Genomic DNA, 19,207 nt, shown 5'->3' with positions numbered 1-19,207 from the left:
AACTAATTGATTGAGACATGGTCTCGCTCTGTTGTCCAGGCTGGAGTACAGTGGCATGACCATGGCTGAACTGCAGCCTCAACCTCCCAGGCTGAAGTGATCCTCCAACCTCAGACAAAATGATTTATGCAGCCATATCAATGACACAGAACTTTATGCACTGATATAGAAGGATTTCTAAGACAGAAAAGAAAGCAAAATGTAGAGATAGGTGTATATATATATATATGGTACCATTTATGTAAAAAATAATACACCCGTATTTCATACACATAAATGAGTATGTATATGCTTGAAAAGGTATATAGTATCCCTGAAAGATATAAAATACAGTTGTAAAAATAATTGCTTCCTATCAGGGCAATTGTTATGGCTGAGATAAAAGTGGAAACAACTTGACTTTTCACTATGTATCTTTTAACGTTTGTATCACGTGTATCATGTGTATATATTACCTATTCAAAAGTTAAATATACACAAGCACAGAGCAAACTGTGAATCTGCCTATCTCTAACCAACTCCTCTACACTGAAAGTCCAGTCTCCAAACAAAAGAATATTAAAAACAAAGTTAATTTCTGTTCCTTATCTGCTTAAAATCTTCCAGTGGTTTTGCATCAAACGCAGAGCAAAAGCCTGCCCTCTTACCCCTCGGCCCTCGTTTCTTACTATTCTCCCCTTAACTCACTCTGCCTCTGCTACACTGGCATTTTGGCTGCTTATGGAATAGGTTAGGCACTCTTCTGCCTGTCTTTGCATTTGCTGTTCCAACTGACTGGAATGGCAGCTCACTCCTTCCTCTCCTTTAGGATTCTTCTCAAATATTTCCGTGATGTGTTTGTCGATCACCTCATTTAATACTAACGCGCTCCCACTCCTTATCGTCCTTCCTTGTTTTATTTTCTTTTATAGCACTACCCCGCGTCTGCTGTACTACGTATTTAAAAGTTTGTTTCCTGTTTCTCTCCCTCAATTAGGATGCGCCAAAAAAGAGGACTTCTGGGGCATACGGTGACACGTGCATGTACTCTATGAGAACAGAAATGAAAATTCCAATACCACTGGTGTTCAAAACACTCATACCACTAGGTCAGGACCAAGGAAAGCCACTCTCCGAGCTGATGATGTGATCGTTATACCACGTCAATAAAATCAGAGGATCGCCTACATCGTAAGAAAGGCCAGAGAATACAACGTTCAATTCGAAACTTTTCTTTTGTAAACAGCAGTGGAAACCAGCGTGGGAAGCGCACCGAACACATGCTTCAGAGGCTGGGATCTCGGTCCTGGACGCCCGCGCTCTACGCAGCGCGGAAGCCGCGGGGCAGTCAGCCTAGCCACATTCGGGACTCTCCACGCCTGATCCCTTTCCCCTGAGCCCGCTGCCGTTACCTTGGTGCCTCCGAGCCGTAACACTTCCTCCAGGGAGAACCCATTCTCGGCTTCACTAGTATCATCCTCGTCCGGATCTTCTACTGCCTCCTCCGGACGCCAAGGCCGCTTGGCATGGAACTCCAAAAGCTCCTTGGCTGCCGCCATGGCTGGCAGAGCATACGCGCGTGAAACTCAGCCTATTTCCGCTCTGCTCGTGGCGTAATTCCTGTCGGGGCGTGTCTTCTCCCGGAAATGGCCTAAGCCCCAGCTCCTGGCGGAGCGAGCTAGCTTGCGAAGTTCAGCATGAATGTACTGGTGAGGTCAGGTTTGGGGCCGTTGTGTGCCGTGGCGCGCGCAGGTAAGCTTCAGTCCCCTCGAAGCCTGGTTGCCGTGGAAACCGCGTGGGGCGCCTTCCTCAGCTCTTCAGTTGAGGGTACCGGGGGATCAAGGGCTCGGGGGCTCACTTCCACCTTGAAGGTGCCCTGGGATGGAAACGGGTCCGGTACGAACGCAATAGGGCTGCGTAGTCGTGGGCAAGTGGGTGCTGTCTCTGCGCCCCGCGGGCGTACTAAGCACAGTAGCCTGCGGTCTGCGGTGGGGTGAGGTTAAGGGTTCACGAAGCTGTTTTGAAAACGCTCAGGCGGCTTGCGCTCGTGAATGTTCAGATTTATTATGGGGTCTGTTTAATTCGTATTTTTCGCAGCCATTCCTTCTATTTGGAGAGGGAAATACTTCAGCTCCGGGAATGAGCCTGCAGAAAACCCGGTGACGCCGATGCTGCGACATCTTATTTACAAAATAAAGTCTACTGGTCCCATCACTGTGGCCGAGTACATGAAAGAGGTGTTGACTAATCCAGCCAAGGTATGGGTGGGGTAGCCCGAGGACTAGGCCCTCTCAAGCCGATTTGCGAGGTGCAAGCCAGGAGGGAGAAGCCCGAAGGTCCTCAGCCCAGGCAGTGGGGGTGCCTCCCAGGGGAAGAGCCATTTCTGAGGACCTGGGGACAGATAATTTGTTAGTTGGTCAGGGCTGGCTCACGTTAGAGGCAGTGCCAATGAAGAGGAGAGGACACGGTCCAAGGGTGTTTAGGAGACAGAGTGTAGCTGATTGGATTTATGATGCGGGAAGGATGACTTTCCTACTTGTCTGATGGTAGGTGGTGTGGATTCATTGCTCTGGGAGAAGGAATGCAGGAGGAGGAAGGGTGGAGAGTTCAGGCTGGTATATGAATTTGAAGTGTGTGGGACTCTTAGGTGGAAATCTCCAACAGGCAACTGGAAATAGGAATTACTGCCTGGAAAGTCGTCTGTGTTGGAATGGCTTCAGCTGGCATTGGAGACGTGGGTTTTCTCACATGTGCAGTTGAGAATGCAGTCTGGGTCTTCACTGTTCTAGGATTAGGCACAATCACCGCTTTCTGACCCACATTTCCTTGTCTGTTCTACAGAGCCATTTGGTGAAAGCGTATAGTCCTTTATTTTAGAATATTTCATCTTTTGCTGGGTTGAAATATGACCTCTGTGGAATTCTGGGGTTGGTTTGGCCATTGCTGTTGGATATGGTGGTGTGACTCAAGTGTCGAGGTTTACCCAAGGCTGGTATCTTTCTTTCAATGCCGGTGGGCAGGGCTGCAAGATAGGCGGCTTAGACTAGTGTGGTGGGTGCTAGAAATAGAAGAGGGTGGTTTAGAAAAGGACTGACAGATTTGCCGATGGATTGAGTGTTGGAACGGAGGAATCAAGGCTGATTCGTAGTTTTAGCTTGAGCAGCTGGGTGATGATGGTAGCTTTTATTGAGATTAAGACAGACAGGACCAGGTTTGGAGGAGTACTGGGGAGAGGGCCTACACCAGGAGCTGCATTTTATACATATTTTGTTAGCAGTGACATGCAGGTGGAGATAGAAAGTAGACAATTTGCTATAAGAGTCTGGCGTTCAGGGCTGGACATGGTGGCTCACGCCTGTAATCCTAGCACTTTGGGAGGCCAAGGTGGGTGGATCACGAGGTCAGGAGTTTGAGACCAGCGTGACCAACATGGTGAAACCCCGTCTCTACTAAAAATACAAAAATTAGCCGGGCATGGTGGCTTGTGCCTGTAATCACAGCTAGTCAGGAGGCAGGAGAATTGCTTGAACCCGGAATGCAGAGGTTGCAGTGAGCCGAGATTTCGTCATTGCACTCCAGCCTGGGCAACAGAGTGAGACTCTGTCTCAAAAAAAAAAAAAAAGAGCCTGGTGTTCAGAAGAAAGACTGGGCAGGCACATATACATTTGCTCGTCATCAGCATATAGGTCATATTTAGAGCCAAGGAACCAGGGAAAACATACTGAGAGAGGAAGTTTTCCCAGCATTGAGAGTAGGGGTACCTCTAAATAATTTAGAGGTTCTTAACCTAGGGACCCTTTAATAGAAATCAGGGGTTTCATGAAGCTGGATGGAAAAAATATTATACCTTTATTTTCACTAACTTTCCACTGAAATTTAGCATTTCTTCAATTATGAACATACGCAGCAACCAGTAGCATCAGCAATACTTGTGACTTTGTCATCTGTGGAAATCACTGGTATTTCCTTATCACACTACAGTGATCACATGCATCTCAGAATTTCATCGTGCTCATCCTTACTTCAAAATGTTGTTAATTATTGGGTCTTTGGCTTGATTATGGGCTTTTTTGTTTGTTTGCTTTTTGAGACAGAGTCTCATTCTGTCACCCAGGCTGGAGTGCAGTAGTGCAATCTTAGCTCACTGCAACCTCCACCTCCCAGGTTCAAAGGATTCTTGTGCCTCAGCCTCCCGAGTAGCTGGGATTACAGGTGTATGCTTCCATGTCTGGCTAGGTTTTTTGTATTTTCAATGGAGATAGGGTTTTGCCTTGTTGGCCAGGCTGGTCTTAAACTCCTGGCCTCATATGATCCGCCTGTCTCAGCCTCCCAAAGTGCTGGGATTACAGGTATGAGCCACTGTGCCTGGCCTGATTGTATTTTTTTTAATACACTAGTAAAGAAGTGTATATATCACATTTTTTAAAACATTTGATACACATTTTTCAGTTATTTCTTTGTGGTTCTGTGCATTTAAAAACACTCTGTGAAGGGGTCTATAGGCGTCACTGGACTACCACAGTGGTTCATAACACAAAAAAGCGTAAATACCCCTATAATGTTTCCTTATGAATGGAACTAGAAAGCCTAGAAGGAGAGATGTGGTGTGGATTGAAAAAATGTTTTTAAAAATGAGAGTGACTTGATTTATTTTGAATGCTGAAGGGGGAAAGTTGAAGCTGGAAGAGAGAGGGGGACGGCTAAAAGGACCCAGGGGAGTTTGTATGAGGAATGGCAGTCCAGAGCACAGGCGGAGGGATTAGGTTTGGATAAGAGGAGAAGGGGAAGGCATTTCATTCTTGGAGTCCCCAGATTAGGTTAGAGGCCAGGTGGGGATGGGAAGCTGAGGAAGTTGTATTTTAGAACATTCTTTAATTCCGGAGTGAGACTGGGGCCCATGTCACCTGTAGTAAGGTGGTAGAATAGGAGCTTGAGAAGCATGAGAAATTTTTAACACAATTCTTGAGTGTTTCTTGAAGGTTAGGCATCGTGCTAAAACTTGGGATATGAAGATAAATAAGGCATAATCTTCTGCAAACAACTATACTTTGTGGTGAAGAACATAGACAAATAAGCTCAGAAAAGGTGGCACTGGATTTGGCCTTAGGTTGGAGGGCTGGAGGAGGTCAGCTAGGTGGCATTTGAGCAGATTCTGACGATGAGTATAAGACTGCCAGGGAGGGTTGAAAAGGGAGAAGGGTGAGGATTTGCAGTGGCATGGATGTCTGGACAAGCAAGGCTAATAAGAAAGAAAACAAAGAAGCCTTTTTCCGGAGATAGAATATTCATATAGAAAAGTTCATAAATCACAAGTTTACAGCTCAATGAATTTTCACAAAGCAAATGCTCCCATGTAACCAGCACCCAGATCAAGAAACAGAACATCACCAGCAGGCAGGGCCCATATGTGAGACAGAAAGTGTTAGAATTTGGAGAGGAGGCTCGAGGAGTAGGCAGGGTCTTGCTGTGTTGGGTGTGGGAGCTGGGAGGGGAAGAAGGGTCTGGCGTGCAGAGATGGATGTTACATGACTTCTGCCTTTACGGTCAAGTTGTAATTGTTTTTCTACCAGTTTTGTAAAATGACTGTTACTTTGTAAAATTTGGGTAAAGATACCATGTTTCCCTTGCTATTTTATTTTATTTTATTTTATTTATGTTACGTTACGTTACGTTATTTTTTGAGACGGAGTCTCACTCTGTCACCCAGGCTGGAGTGCAGTGGCGCGATCTCGGCTCACTGCAAGCTCTGCCTCCCGGGTTCACACCATTCTCCTGCCTCAGCCTCCCAAGTAGCTGGGACTACGGGCACCCTCCACCACGCCTGGCTAATTTTTTTGTATTGTTTTTAGTAGAGACGGGGTTTCACCATGTTAGCCAGGATGGTCTGAATCTCCTGACCTCGTGATCCGCCCGTCTCGGCCTCCCAAAGTGCTGGGATTACAGGCATGAGCCACTGTGCCTGGCTCCCCTTGCTTATTTAGAGGAGAGAACTTTCTTACTAAATAATTATTTCATTTTTACATTATTTAAGATTTTGGAGGGGTATTTTAAAAAGGCTTATTTGAAAATTAATTTTGTTTCTCCATTTTCTCTTTTTACTCAGGGTTATTATGTGTACCGTGACATGCTAGGTGAAAAAGGAGACTTCATTACTTCACCTGAAATAAGTCAAATCTTTGGGGAGGTAATATCCAATGTAAAGTATGAATGAAGCTAATATAAACATTTGAGAGCAGATCAAATTGTATTATTCTGTAGTAGTGTTCTACAGCTTTTTTTGTGATTCATCAAAAGTTTTAAGTTTATAGTAGTTTATGTACTGAGGGAATAGAGAGGCAGTGGAGAGGAGTAAAATGGTAGAGAGAATATTTGAAAAGTTTATACTCCACTGTAGGAAGGGAAATGGAGAGATAAGAGGGACAAAGAGAAAGAGAAGGAAAGGAGGGGGTCATAAAGAGGACAGAAAAAGGAGAATCAGATGAAATAAGAGAATGGAAGAAGGGGCTGGGCGCAGTGGCTCACGCCTGTAATCCCAGCACTTTGGGAGGCCGAGGCGGCCGGATCACGAGGTCAGGAGATCAAGACCATCCTGGCTAACACGGTGAAACCCAGTCTGTACTAAAAAAAAAATACAAAAAATTAGCCGGGCCTGGTGGCGGGCACCTGTAGTCCCAGCTACTTGGGAGGCTGAGGCAGGAGCATGGTGTGAACTCGGGAGGCGGAGCTTGCAGTCAGCCCAGATCGAGCCACTGCACTCCAGCCTGGGTGACTGAGCAAAACTCCGTCTAAAAAAAAAAACAAAAAAAAAAAGAATGGAAGAAGGAAGAGAGACAAAAGAGGTAGAGTGGTAGAGTGCCCAGGAAGGAAGAGAGAAAAGATAAAGAGCGTTGAAGAATTAGTGGAATTAAGATAAGCTCTAAAGCTCCCAGTCATGATTTTAGCCATAGTTACAGTAAGAGTCTTCTTTTACTTATCTATTTTTTGAGCCAGGGTTTTGCTCTTATTGCCCAGGCTGGAGTGCAGTGGCGCAATCTCGGCTCACCGCAACCTCCGCTTCCCGGGTTCAAGCGATTCTCCTGCCTCAGCCTCCCGAGTAGCTGGGATTACAGGCATGTGCCACCACTCCTGGCTAATTTTGTATTTTTAGTAGAGACAGAGTTTCTCCATGTTGGTCAGGCTGGTCTTGAACTCCCGACCTCAGGTGGTCCACCCGTCTCAGCCTCCCAAAGTGCTGGGATTACAGGCATGAGCCACCACGCCCAGCCAAGTCTTCCTTTAATAAACAGAATTCTAGTTCATTTCCACTAAGTACCTTCTATGAATTTAGAAATAGGAAATAGTGTATAAGAGGAAGTAGAATGTGGGTATTGAAAAACATTAGTTATTATAAGAGTCATGTAATTGTTGAAATCATAGAAATATGAAGAAATGGCATAATCACATTTCATCTGTTTATTTATCTGCTAGTGATATCCTCTTATCTATGTTATGGGACCTTTTATAGCAGAGGCTGCCTTATTTTTTCCTATTAATCTTCCTAAATGGTGTATGTTATGATATAGTCCCAGGAAGTTCCTATGTGTACATGTACATATGTATTAAATAACATACATATGGCTATACACATTATGCTTTTTGGCATGTAGTGCATATTTATGTGGAATTTTATATTGTGGTATACTTTTATACTTTATAATACTTTAATATGTGTTTTTTTTTTCCCTTTTCACAGCTACTAGGGATTTGGTTCATTAGTGAATGGATGGCCACTGGAAAAAGCACAGCTTTCCAGCTGGTGGAACTGGGCCCAGGTAGGGGAACCCTCGTGGGAGATATTTTGAGGGTAGGTAATAAAAGAATGTCTTTTAGTCTCATGTAAGTGAATTTTAGTACTTCTGAGTGTGCAAACCATGTTGATTTCATTGGTTTTCAGTTCCTTAATTTCATATTTCTCAGCTAAAATATAATGTCAGAATAATGTAATCAGTCATTACTTACTGTTGTCTGTAAGCTTAAAAAATGGAAGGGGGGGGAGAATATGAAAGCTAAAAATAGGAAACATTTAGAAGACATTATGGGAGACTGTATTTGTTTTCTCAGGAAGGAAAGTTTTTAGTTTTATAAAAAGTTTAGGCCAGGCGTGGTGGCTCAATCCTATCACTTTGAGAGGCCAGGGTGGGCGGATCACGAGGTCAGGAGTTTGAGACCAGCCTGACCAACATAGTGAAACCCCGCCTCTAGTAAAAATACAAAAATTAGCCGGGCATGGTGGCGCACATCTGTAATCCCGCTACTCAGGAGGCTGAGGCAGGAGAATCGCTTGAACCCAGGAGGCAGAGGTTGCAGTGAGCTGAGATTGCGCCATTGCATTCCAGCCTGGTGACAGAGTGAGACTCCATCTCAAAAAAAAAAAAAAAAGTTTAGGCTGGGCAAAGTGGCTCATGCCTGTAATCCTAGCACTTTGGGAGGCCAAGGTGGGAGGATTGCTTGAGGCCAAGAGTTCAAGACCAACCTGGCCAACAAAGCAAGACCTCATCTCTTTTTATATTAAAAAAAAAAAGCAGAAGGCATAAAGCAAAAGATTAATAATTTCATTTCTTACATTAAAATTAAAAACTTCTTGCTCCACAAATAAACTAGCAGCTTTTTGTTCTTCAAAGACCCCATTAAGAGTGATTAGACAAGCCACAGAGTGGGAGAAGTTATTTGTAACACGTAACCAACAGAGAACTAGTAGTTAGAATTATTTAAATAACTCCTTTAAGTCAGTAAGAAGACAGATAACTTGAGAAAAATCAGGCCAAAGATGTGAACAAGTCCATTCATAAAAGAGGAAAATACAAACGGCTAAAAAAGCAAAAAAAAAAAAAAGATTAGTCTTACTGGTAGTCAGGGAGATGAAAATTAAAATCACAGTGAGATACTACTGTAACCCTCGCCAGATTAGAAAAAAAAGCTAAAAGTCTGTCAACAGTAAGTATTGGTGAAGATGTGGATATGTGGAACAATGGAAACTCTCATATACTGCTTGTAAGAGTATAATTTAGTACATCCCTTTTTCTTTTGTTTTTTTTTTTTTTTTTTTTTCTGAGACAGAGTCTCGCTTTGTCTCTCAGGCTAGAGTGCAGTGGTACGATCTTGGCTCACTGCAACCTCTGCCTCCTAGGTTCAAGCGATTCTTGTGCCTCAGCCTCCTGAATAGCTGGGATAATAGGCATGGATCACCATGCCCGGCTAATTTTTTCATTTTTAGTAGAGAAGGGGTTTTACCATGCTGGCCAGGCTGATCTTGAACTCTTGGCCTCAAGTGGTCCGCCTGCCTCGGCCTCCCAGAGTGCTGGGATTACAGGCATGAGCCACCATACCCAGCCTTGTACAACAATTTTGAGAAGCTATTGGCCATTATCTATTAACATCAAAGTTTCTTATATTGTATGACCCAGCAATTTTACTGCTAGTGATACACCCTAGAGAAACTGTGTATATGTGTACCAGGAGACACATACAAGAAGATAGCAGCATTGTATAAAATAGCGGAAAACAAACAACACAAATGCCTATGAGGTGGGTAAATGAATCAGTTAATTGTGGTATAGTCATACAGTGGAATACGAAGTACTGCAAGAATGCGTGAAATCACAGTGGAATATAACAGTATTCAACATGAAACAAGATGTGTGAAAGTAGCAGTTTGCAAAAGAGTTCATATCATATGATTGTATTTATATAAAATCCAAAAAATAGTCAACATTAAACAATATATATTTGGTGATAAAAATATATTTAGTAACATTTATAAAGAAAAGTCAGGGTATTATTAACTCAAGATTCAGAATGGTGGCGACTTCCAAGGGTAGAGGGAGTCCACAGGGGCATTGGAGATAAGGTCATGTCCCATTTCTTTAACCAGATGGTAGATATTCTCTCTTGTATCATTCTTCCTATCAGTCTATGTACTATTTTATGAAAACGCTAAAAAGGAGGACAGTTGTTTATAGTACCTGATAAGTAATAGTATTTATTAAACTTCTGTAGTTTTTAGTATTTTGGAACTCATTAGTCTTTTTGAGTTTATTTTATATGTACCTGGCAACTCAATGTAAAAAACAAACATGGCTGGGCGCGGTGGCCCATGCCTATAATCCCAGCACTTTGGGAGTCCAAGGCTCCCAAAGTTCAAGATCAGCTTGGGCAACATGGTGAAACTCCATCTCTACAAAAAATACAAAAATTACCCAGGCGTGGTAGCATGGGTCTGTGGTCGAAGCTAGTCGGGGGGCTGAGGTGGGAGGATTGCTTGAGCCCAGGAGGTTGAGGCTGCAGTGAGCTGTGATTATGCCTCTGAGTGACAAAGTGAGACCCTGTCTCAAAAAAAAAAAACCCAAAAAACACCAACACATAATATAAATTTAAATTTCTTGATGCTTTATGGTTTTTGCTTTAAATTAGAAATTGAAGGATTTAAAAAATTTATAAACATTTGACAAATAAGAATCTTGATTATTTGGATGAAGAAAGAAAACAAAATCACGAATTTAAATTTCCAGGGCTCTATTTTATGTTTTTCAGCAAGGTCATTTGAATATAAAATATTTAATAAGGACCTCAAATCATATTTTCTTGTTCAAGTACTTTAAAGGTCAATTCCAGAGCCCTTAAAATGTATGAAGGATGCTTTTCCAGACTGAGTCATAAAACTCCTAAAAAGCCAAAGAATTTAAAGGGTTGTAAAGCAAATAGCCAGAGAAGTGTCAGACCTGTTTTATTTTTGATGTTACCTTCTGAAGGAATTTCTCCCGGGAAGTTTTTCCATTTGTATTTCGATCTCAAAACTAAATTTGGAAAAATCATCTTGTTCATATTATCAGTCTGGATGTGCATATTCATATCTCAAAAGTATTAATTGGAGGCAGATCACCAGTAAAAATTAAATTCAAATGAAAATGTTGATACACTTTATGCTTTTGCTATTGAATTTTTAGCCTTAAAAGATTAGTAAAATATTAGTATTTTCCTTTTTCCCTTGCATGTTTACAACAGCGAAAAAATGTGTAGCTAAATATAGATTGAAAATGTGGCAGACCCCCGAGTTAAGCAGTCAGGTTTTCAGTACCATTCAGATTTGGTTCTTTGAGGTTAGAGTTCTCATCATCTCAAAGATGAGATTATTTCCTAGACCTAGAGACATTATCAAATCAAGGCTATCTACATTTTATTTCTTTGGTCTTTTTTTAGACTCTGTAATCTGAATCATTGTTTTTATCAGATGCCAAATCTTTTATTTTCATTTGTTAATCATAATTTATCATTAGGAAACCAAATTGCGCAGTGTTCATTTCTTATTTAGATTATGCTTAATAACTAGTAGGTTATGATTCCTATAGACTGCTGGAGAGTGGCTTGGGTAAGGAACACATCTCTCTGAAATATTACTTCTATTGTGACATGACTAAATCATTGATGTAAATAATTAGGAAACTTAAAACCTACTTAACACATTGTATTTCTTTTTCTTCTTTCGGTATTTAGGTGTTCACTCAACTTGGATCTGTGCTGAAAAATTGTGACATTTCAGTACATCTGGTAGAGGTAAGCCAAAAATTAAGTGAGATTCAAGCATTGACACTGACTGAAGAGAAGGTCCCGTTAGAGCGAAATGCTGGATCCCCAGTGTATATGAAAGGTGTCACTAAGTCTGGGATTCCAGTTTCCTGGTACCGAGATCTGCACGATGTTCCAAAAGGTAATTACCTTTATGTGGATTAATGAAAGAATTTTGATCACAGCCCTCACAGTATTGATGGGACTGTAACTTTTTACAGCCATATAATAGATTGAGTTACTGCTGCCAAGTCCCTTATCCATAGAGAGTAGCCTACTTTTCTCTAGAAAAGAGCATCGTAATAGAAAATAAAGTTGCCTGACATTAAGTAGTAGTTTATTTCATGGAGGTTTGTAAAATCCCAAACAAAATGTAAATCTCCATTGTACTTTGGAGTATTTCCCTCTAGCTAGGGTCGTACCGATGACGGAGCAGCCCGAGGCAGCTGGGGCTGATGGAAGCAGTGTTAGTAGGTGGGTTTAGTTCAGTTACAGAGTCTTTTAAAAAATCCTTACTTGCCTAAAGACAAGCAAGATGTGCGAGAAAATCCCTGTACTAGTCAGGAATACTGATTAGTATTGACTAGTTTGAGTCTTGACTCAAAGCCAAAGTGGGGGTACGATCTTGGGCAAGGGATCTCAAGCCATTCCTGCCTCAGCCTTCTCAGGCTGGGAAGCCCGATTTTATGAAATCAAATTCCCTTCCAGCTAACAACTCTGACTTCTAATTTCTTTCAAGCCTTGTGATGAATAAAAGATTTAACTGCTATTTCAGGCATTTCCATATTCTGACCCCATTTATGTGTAAAATAAGAATAGTAATAATTGTTCTTTTATATGTTCTGCAGTGTAAGTTTTCCATGAAGAGGGAGATAATTCTGTGGTAGTGATGATTATGGAGGAAGTAGGCATTTTCTTTTTTACAGTTAATGTTCAAAAGAATTAATTCCTGTAAAATGTGGAAACATTAATTGTTTTCCTCTTTTTAAATAGGATACAGCTTTTATCTTGCACATGAATTTTTTGATGTTCTTCCTGTGCATAAATTTCAGGTATTGAGGGGGGAAAAAAGTCATGTCTATAATTGAATACAAAAGGCATTGTGTTGCCAATGTTTTTGGTGTTTATTCAGTATACAAATTTTACTTGTTGAGATTATTTTTAACTATTATTTGGAATTCTGGTACACATAATTCAAAAGCAAAATGAAATATTAATGAGAATTGTTAGTTCTCCTGGGATAATTATTAAGAATTCTTAATTCTTCTGATTTGAAGAAGTAAGGGAATGAAAAATGGTAAGATGGTAACTGGCTATGGTGCAATGAAGGATTTACTTAAGCAAAAATTTTTTTTTTTTTTTTTAAAGAGATAGGGTATTGCTATGTTGCCCAGGCTGGTCTTGAACTCCAGGGCTCAAGTGTTCATCCTGCCTCAGCATCCCAAGGAGCTGGGACTACAGGTGTGCACCACTGCACCCAGCCAACCTTAGCACATTTAAAAAAATTATAGATTAAAATTTTTTGGGCCAGGCATGGTGGCTTACACATATAATCTCAGCACTTTGGGAGGCCGAGGTGGGTGAATCACTTGAGGTCAGGAGTTCAATACCAGCCTGGCCAACATGATGAAACCCTGTGTCTACTAAAAATACAAAAATTATCTGGGCTTGGTGGCATGTGCCCGTACTTCCCAGCTACTAGGGAGGCTGAGGCATGAGAATCGCTTGAACCCAGGAGGCGGAGGTTGCAAGGAGCTGAGATTGCACCACTGCACTCCAGCTTGGGCAGCAAAGCGAGACCTTGTCTCAAAAAAATAAACAAAACTTTTCTTCATTCTTTCTGTGAGGAGATTTAAGATTTGGTGATAATGTATATGTACTGGTAATTTGTAAGGAGAAGAGCAGCTCTCATGATCCTGTAGTAATTTGTTAATAAAGCTTCTGGCTATTCCTCCTGAGTCTATTTCTGTTTTTTGGGTACTTTCCATGCTGCTGATTTTATCTTCCACAGCATCATCTCTGTTACTGTTTCTTTTGCATCTATTGGTCTACTCATTGTTCAAAGGCGATGAAGTAGTGAATTTAAGTAATTTTAAATAGTAAGTGCTCTGTAAATGTTAGTTACTTATGGTAAGAGGAGAAAAAGCTATTTTTGGTAGAAGCAATGTAGAGAACAAACTTGCAAAAATTTGTTTTTATGTGTTATTTTGTGTTTAGAAAACACCACAGGGATGGCGAGAAGTATTTGTTGACATTGATCCACAGGTTTCTGATAAACTGAGGTTTGTTTTGGCACCTTCTGCCACCCCAGCAGAAGCCTTCATACAAGTAAGAATATGCTTTTTTAAGGTTCTTTTATAGCGCTCACAGAGTCTTCAAAGTCTTGTTTTCTGAGTTACTACTTTAGAGTTTTAGAGTTCCTTTACAGGAAGAGTTGCTAGTAGCATGCGAGGTGCTTTTTATTGACAGTGAAAGTGCACAGGAGCTAGAGGCAGGAGCATGGGTTAAAGTCATTTCTTAAGTGTGTGACCTTAACGTCATGTAGTAAGAGAAAGTAAGTAACCGCTTACTCAGCCAAGTCTCTTACTTTCACTGCTTATCTCAGTTTCATGTCAAATGGTAATGGTATTGTCCACAGGAAGAGTTTACATCTGTGAAAGCAATGTAGTACAGACTATAGTAAATTAACAATAACAGCTGACGTTTGTTGAGTACTTTGTGTTACTCTGTTTTCTCATTTAATTCTCAAAGCAACTGTATTAGGTAGGTTCTATTATTATCCTTCTTTGGGCTACAGCATGGCTTTTATCCCATGCTTCCACACAGATCTCAATTTGATTCATCCAGAATGGTAGAATTACTACTGCTTTCTGTTGATCTCAAGGAATCATCGCAAGAGCCTGTCTGTCATGGCTTGTTTAAAGGTACAAAAAAATCCCTGTACTTCTCAGGAACGTCCAGGCTTCAGATTGCCTCTTTTTTTTTAGTCCTTTTTTTCCAGCTCGGAAGATGATTTCTACTTTCTGGACCTTAACTGAGAACTTCCTACTCAGAAATTATCAGTTTTAAAAGCACAAGAGCTTTTAAACTTAAATTTATGAATTAAGTTTTCTTTGTTAAGTATAAATTTAAATGTCAGACTGAACACTTGTGAACACCTATTTTTTCATATTATAGCAACCTAAGTTTACCTGAATGACAAATTCATAGAACTACCAAGAACTAACCTCCTGGCCCTGGGAGTTCATTTAGTTCTTGACCTAATTAGTATTCACTTAGGAAGGGAGGGAGCGAATATTCTCTTTCACTTGAATGAGATGAATGGTAATACATGTCATCTTGAAGAGTAGCCTAAGATAGTAAGAATGTCAGCATGATCAGCGTGTCCACTGATGCCTGATGAGGCTGACTTCATGGTTTTTATAGTTAAGCCACAGTAATTTGATTGCACTATTAGCTAAATGGTTTATTATATTTAATCCTCACAACAAACCTACAATATCTATAAGGAAGAAAACAACTCAGAAAGTTTAAGTAACTTGTCTACCAGTAAGCATAGGAAGAGCTGAGATTTAACTTCATCTGACTCTATGCCTGTTACCATAGGCAGACATCAGGGCAGGTCATTACTGCATTTCTATAATAAGGTGTTAGGAAGGAGTAAAGTTAATGTATGTTTTCATAATGAAGGGAAAGAAATACCACATTTTCAATCAGATCAGGAAGTAGTGAAATTTCATATATACTAGTCAGGTTGACAAGTGTTAATACTTAGTGTGATTTCGCTTTTTAAGCTAGTACACACTTATTGTGGCCCCTTAAAATGGACATCTTGGGGTAATAATGGTTTCAATACATTGGCACTAGTTTACAAGCCAACGTTTCTTGATGTAGGGCATATCATTGGGATACTTTCTGGCACAACAGAGGGCATGATAATATAATTGTCTAATAGGGTCTGCTTTGTGTTATTGGATTTATACCATTTGTTCTTTCAGCACAATATTTTCATTGACTGTTATGTGCCTGGCACTGTTCTAGGCAGACAAAAAAATCCCTTTCCCATGCTTTCAACCTAGAGGAATGTGTTTATATGATTTGTGATATAAAAGTAATTTTACATTAAATAAAATGATAATGCTCTAGGCCATCTGGGGGGATTGGGAGGGCATTTGCCTTTTTATAAAAGAGATTAAAATGTCTTTGTAAATCAAGTGGATAGCATCAAAGAACTAAGGAGTTTTGTATAAGAAAAAGGGAGTCAGGTGAAAAGTTGAATGTAGAGAACATGCTCAAGAATTTATTTTTATTAAAACTAAGAAATGCTCATTGAGGAAAAACCTGAAAAACCCTAAGGAAGTAATTCTTTTGAATGATGCATTTTGACTCTTGCAATGATCCCTTTACCAGCATGATGAAACAAGGGATCATGTTGAAGTGTGTCCTGATGCTGGTGTTATCATTGAGGAACTTTCTCAACGCATTGCATTAACTGGAGGTGCTGCACTGGTTGCTGATTATGGTCATGAGGGAACAAAGACAGATACCTTGAGAGTATGTATAATTCAGTAACATGATTTATCAGAATTTCAGTGTGAGATCTGAAGCCCATTGAAGAGCTTTGATTTCCACAGTGCCTGGTATTGTTGTATTACATTATTTTATAGTTAACATTAATTCATGTTATTGTAATTCCCCTTAACCCTAGTTGTTACTGCTAACACTGAGTGTACTGTCCAGCCCTCTAACAGGATCTGAATTGTGTACATTCTTCCTTAGTTGTAGAACCTACGTTTACATAAATCCAAATAAGCAGCTGAATAATACAAATGGAAAGATTTTCTTCACATTCTTAAACCTATCTGTACTCCCCTTCACTCAAGAAAAATTTTGTTACTTCTTTGCAGATTTGAACTACCTACTGTAATCGTTCTAGCTTTTTCTATCATATTTTCAACATTTTTCCTTTCCAGATGCATTCTTTTACAGTTCCTAAACATCCTTTATGATCTTTGAATATGATCAATTCTATTCAATATACTTTAATTGAAAAACATTTAAGTAAATGCTCTTAGTCATTTTCTAGGTCTGTGGTTCTTAATTTCTAACTTTATTCTATCTAAAAATAACCTGCAGAGTTTGTTGAAAATACTCATTCTCTAGCCTCACCTCCAGGATTCTGACTGAACCAGGTCTGGTTAGAGGCAGTAATATATTCTCAGGTGATTTTTTTTTTTAAGTAATTTCAACTTTTATTTTAGATTTAAGGGGTACATGAGGCAGATTTGTTATTTGTTACATGGGTATATTGCATTGACTCTGAGGTTTGGGGTACAAGTGAGCCTGTCACCCAGGTGGCAAGCATAGTACTCAGTAGATAGATTTTCAGCCCTTGTTCCCCTCCTCCTGTCTCCCCTCTAGTAGTCACCAGTGTTTGTTCCCGTAAGTATGTTCACGTGTACCCAGTGTTTAGCTCTTACTGAGATGTACATGTGGTATTTGGTTTTGTCCCTGCATTAATTCACTTAGGATAATGGCCTCCAGCTATGTCTACGTTGCTGAAAAGGATGTGATTTCATTTTTTTTATGGCTGTGTAGTAGTTTGTAGTGTATCTCAGGTGATTGTGATGCATGGTTGATGCATATACTTCGTAAAACAGTGCCTAGGTGTTCCCTGCCTACAGAATTAATGAGAGCTCTATTCCGTCACCTCAAGCATTAATGTAAATATTAAATAACTTTGATAGCATTTCTTTAATCTTAATAACCATAAAAGGGCAAAAATCTGATTTCTTTATGTTCAAGGGGTTTTGTGGCCACAAGCTTCATGATGTCTTAATTGCCCCAGGAACAGCAGATCTAACAGCTGATGTGGACTTCAGTTATTTGCGAAGAATGGCACAGGGAAAAGTAGCCTCTCTGGGCCCAATAAAACAACACACATTTTTAAAAAATATGGGTATTGATGTCCGGCTAAAGGTAAGGTTTATTTTATTTCACTGTTATTAAGTACTTTCATAGTATTTCAAAAATTACTTTAAATAGTATGTTCACCTGGCCTTAATGCTCTTGTAGTTAGCCAATCCTTGGTATCCCAGTCTTTTCAGGTAGTATAGGATTTAGTAACTAGTCTGGTAAGTTTTATGCGTCTCCAATGTGAGGTAGCATTAAGACTTCCAAATAGTGTTTTTGTTTGTTAAGAAAACTGCGTTTATGGGTATGAATTTTCTAACTGTTCTTCTGAGGACACCCAAACCTTACTGTAGATCAAACCCCCTGGGGATATTTGTTAAAAATGCAAACCCTTAGGTTTGTTTCACACCAACCTACATTTTTAATAAGTACTCTATGATTCTCAGGCAGGTAATCAGAAGTCACATTTTGAGCGCTGCTTTATTGGAATATTTGAGTCATTAGTATTGCCGCATTAACTAGGAATCCTGTTTTCTGGTTATTTTTGCTAAGAATTTTTTTCTTTTCAGGTTCTTTTAGATAAATCAAATGAGCCTTCAGTGAGGCAGCAGTTACTTCAAGGATATGATATGTTAATGAATCCAAAGAAGATGGGAGAGAGATTTAACTTTTTTGCCTTGCTACCTCATCAGAGACTTCAAGGTGGAAGACATCGGAGGAATGCACGTCAGTCAAAACCCTTTGCATCCCTTGTAGCTGGGTTTAGTGAACTTGCTTGGCAGTGATATTTCAGCTTGGACATTTTACCGTTCAGTCGGCCCAAGAAATCAAAATAAAGGAAACATATTTCATACACTGCAGGTAACAAAAGTCAAAGTATTTTATCTTTTCACAGCAAGAACACACAGTCCATGTTATATATAATACAACCAGAATTATAGAACTTTTAGGGTTGTGACTGGCTTTGGTGCAAATGTGTGCTCAAGCTAATAAGTTATTGTGAAACTGAGTTTCCTTTAACTTATAAAGCTAGTTGCCATATTTCTATTTTATTTTAAAAACTAAACATGCGGCCAGGCGCGGTGGCTCATGCCTATAATCCCAGCACTTTGGGAGGCTGAGGTGGGCATATCACCTGAGGTCAGCAGTTAAAGACCAGCCTGACCAAAATGGAGAAACCCCGTCTCTACTAAAAATACAAAACTAGCCGGGCATGTAATCCCAGCTACTCAGGAGGCTGAGACAGGAGAATCACTTGAACCTGGGAGGTGGAGGTTGCGTTGCGCTGAGATTGTGCCACTGCACTCCAGCCTGCGCAACAAGAGCAAAACTCCCTCTCAAAAAAAAAAAAGTAAACATGGGCACTGATTGTTTTAATAAAAATGGGAAATAGACTAAATGGCTATTCACAGAAAACTGATAAAATGTGTTACTTTTTTAAAAATGAGCTAGGGCGATATGTTTTGACATAGAAAACTAAGATTTAGTAAGTGAAAAAAAGTAGGATGCAAGAGTTTTTGTAGTTGATTCCATTTTTGTTGAAGGAGAAAAACTAAATAAATACAAGTAATTTCATAGAAACTAATACACTAGTGTACACTGGTTTTCTGTGATATTGTACTTGCATACAAAGTAAGGAATGAATGCACAATTTTCCCAATTTGGAAGCGAGTTTGAGGGGCAGGGAGTGGCTGGGTATTTGAATTTTTTACAT

At 40.2% G+C, this 19,207-nt stretch overlaps 2 protein-coding genes across 6 annotated transcripts in view; one reads left to right on the top strand and one right to left on the bottom strand.

The window, feature by feature from the left end:
- The window catches only part of CEBPZ (CCAAT enhancer binding protein zeta), a 29,325-nt gene extending 27,565 nt beyond the window's left edge, over positions 1 to 1,760 (bottom strand). The window contains exon 1 of the mRNA XM_032178263.2: positions 1,392 to 1,760. Within this exon, the coding sequence (XP_032034154.1) occupies positions 1,392 to 1,538 (147 nt within the window). The 5' untranslated portion in view covers positions 1,539 to 1,760. The remainder of the gene's footprint in view (positions 1 to 1,391) is intronic.
- On the top strand, positions 1,625 to 18,849 carry NDUFAF7 (NADH:ubiquinone oxidoreductase complex assembly factor 7). Of its 5 annotated transcripts, none has more exons than XM_032178264.2 (10): positions 1,625 to 1,731; positions 2,077 to 2,237; positions 6,083 to 6,163; positions 7,712 to 7,822; positions 11,509 to 11,722; positions 12,574 to 12,632; positions 13,798 to 13,908; positions 15,991 to 16,134; positions 17,386 to 17,559; positions 18,063 to 18,849. In XM_032178264.2, the coding sequence occupies exons 1-10, from the start codon at positions 1,677 to 1,679 to the stop codon at positions 18,276 to 18,278; spliced, it is 1,326 nt and encodes a 441-aa protein (XP_032034155.1). In that variant the 5' UTR covers positions 1,625 to 1,676; the 3' UTR covers positions 18,279 to 18,849. The 5 variants fall into 5 exon arrangements, with proteins under 5 accessions (XP_032034155.1, XP_032034157.1, XP_058284795.1 ...); XM_058428812.1 differs by lacking the exon at positions 1,625 to 1,731 and adding an exon at positions 1,763 to 1,806; XM_058428811.1 differs by lacking the exon at positions 1,625 to 1,731 and adding an exon at positions 1,773 to 1,850.
- The last annotated feature ends 358 nt before the right edge of the window (positions 18,850 to 19,207 follow it).

Source organism: Hylobates moloch, unplaced genomic scaffold, assembly GCF_009828535.3.
Source record: "Hylobates moloch isolate HMO894 unplaced genomic scaffold, HMol_V3 SCAFFOLD_15, whole genome shotgun sequence".
NCBI classification, from domain to species: Eukaryota; Metazoa; Chordata; class Mammalia; order Primates; family Hylobatidae; genus Hylobates; species Hylobates moloch.
This window is presented reverse-complemented; position numbering and strand designations above follow the sequence as displayed.

Excerpts from the sequence above, each read along its gene's own strand:
- NDUFAF7 (XM_032178264.2), top strand. The coding sequence starts at position 1,677 with ATGAATGTACTGGTGAGGTCAGGTTTGGGGCCGTTGTGTGCCGTGGCG. Across the intron at positions 11,723-12,573 it reads TCTGCACGATGTTCCAAAAG|GATACAGCTTTTATCTTGCA; the intron begins GTAATTACCTTT and ends CTTTTTAAATAG. Across the intron at positions 16,135-17,385 it reads CAAAGACAGATACCTTGAGA|GGGTTTTGTGGCCACAAGCT; the intron begins GTATGTATAATT and ends TTTATGTTCAAG.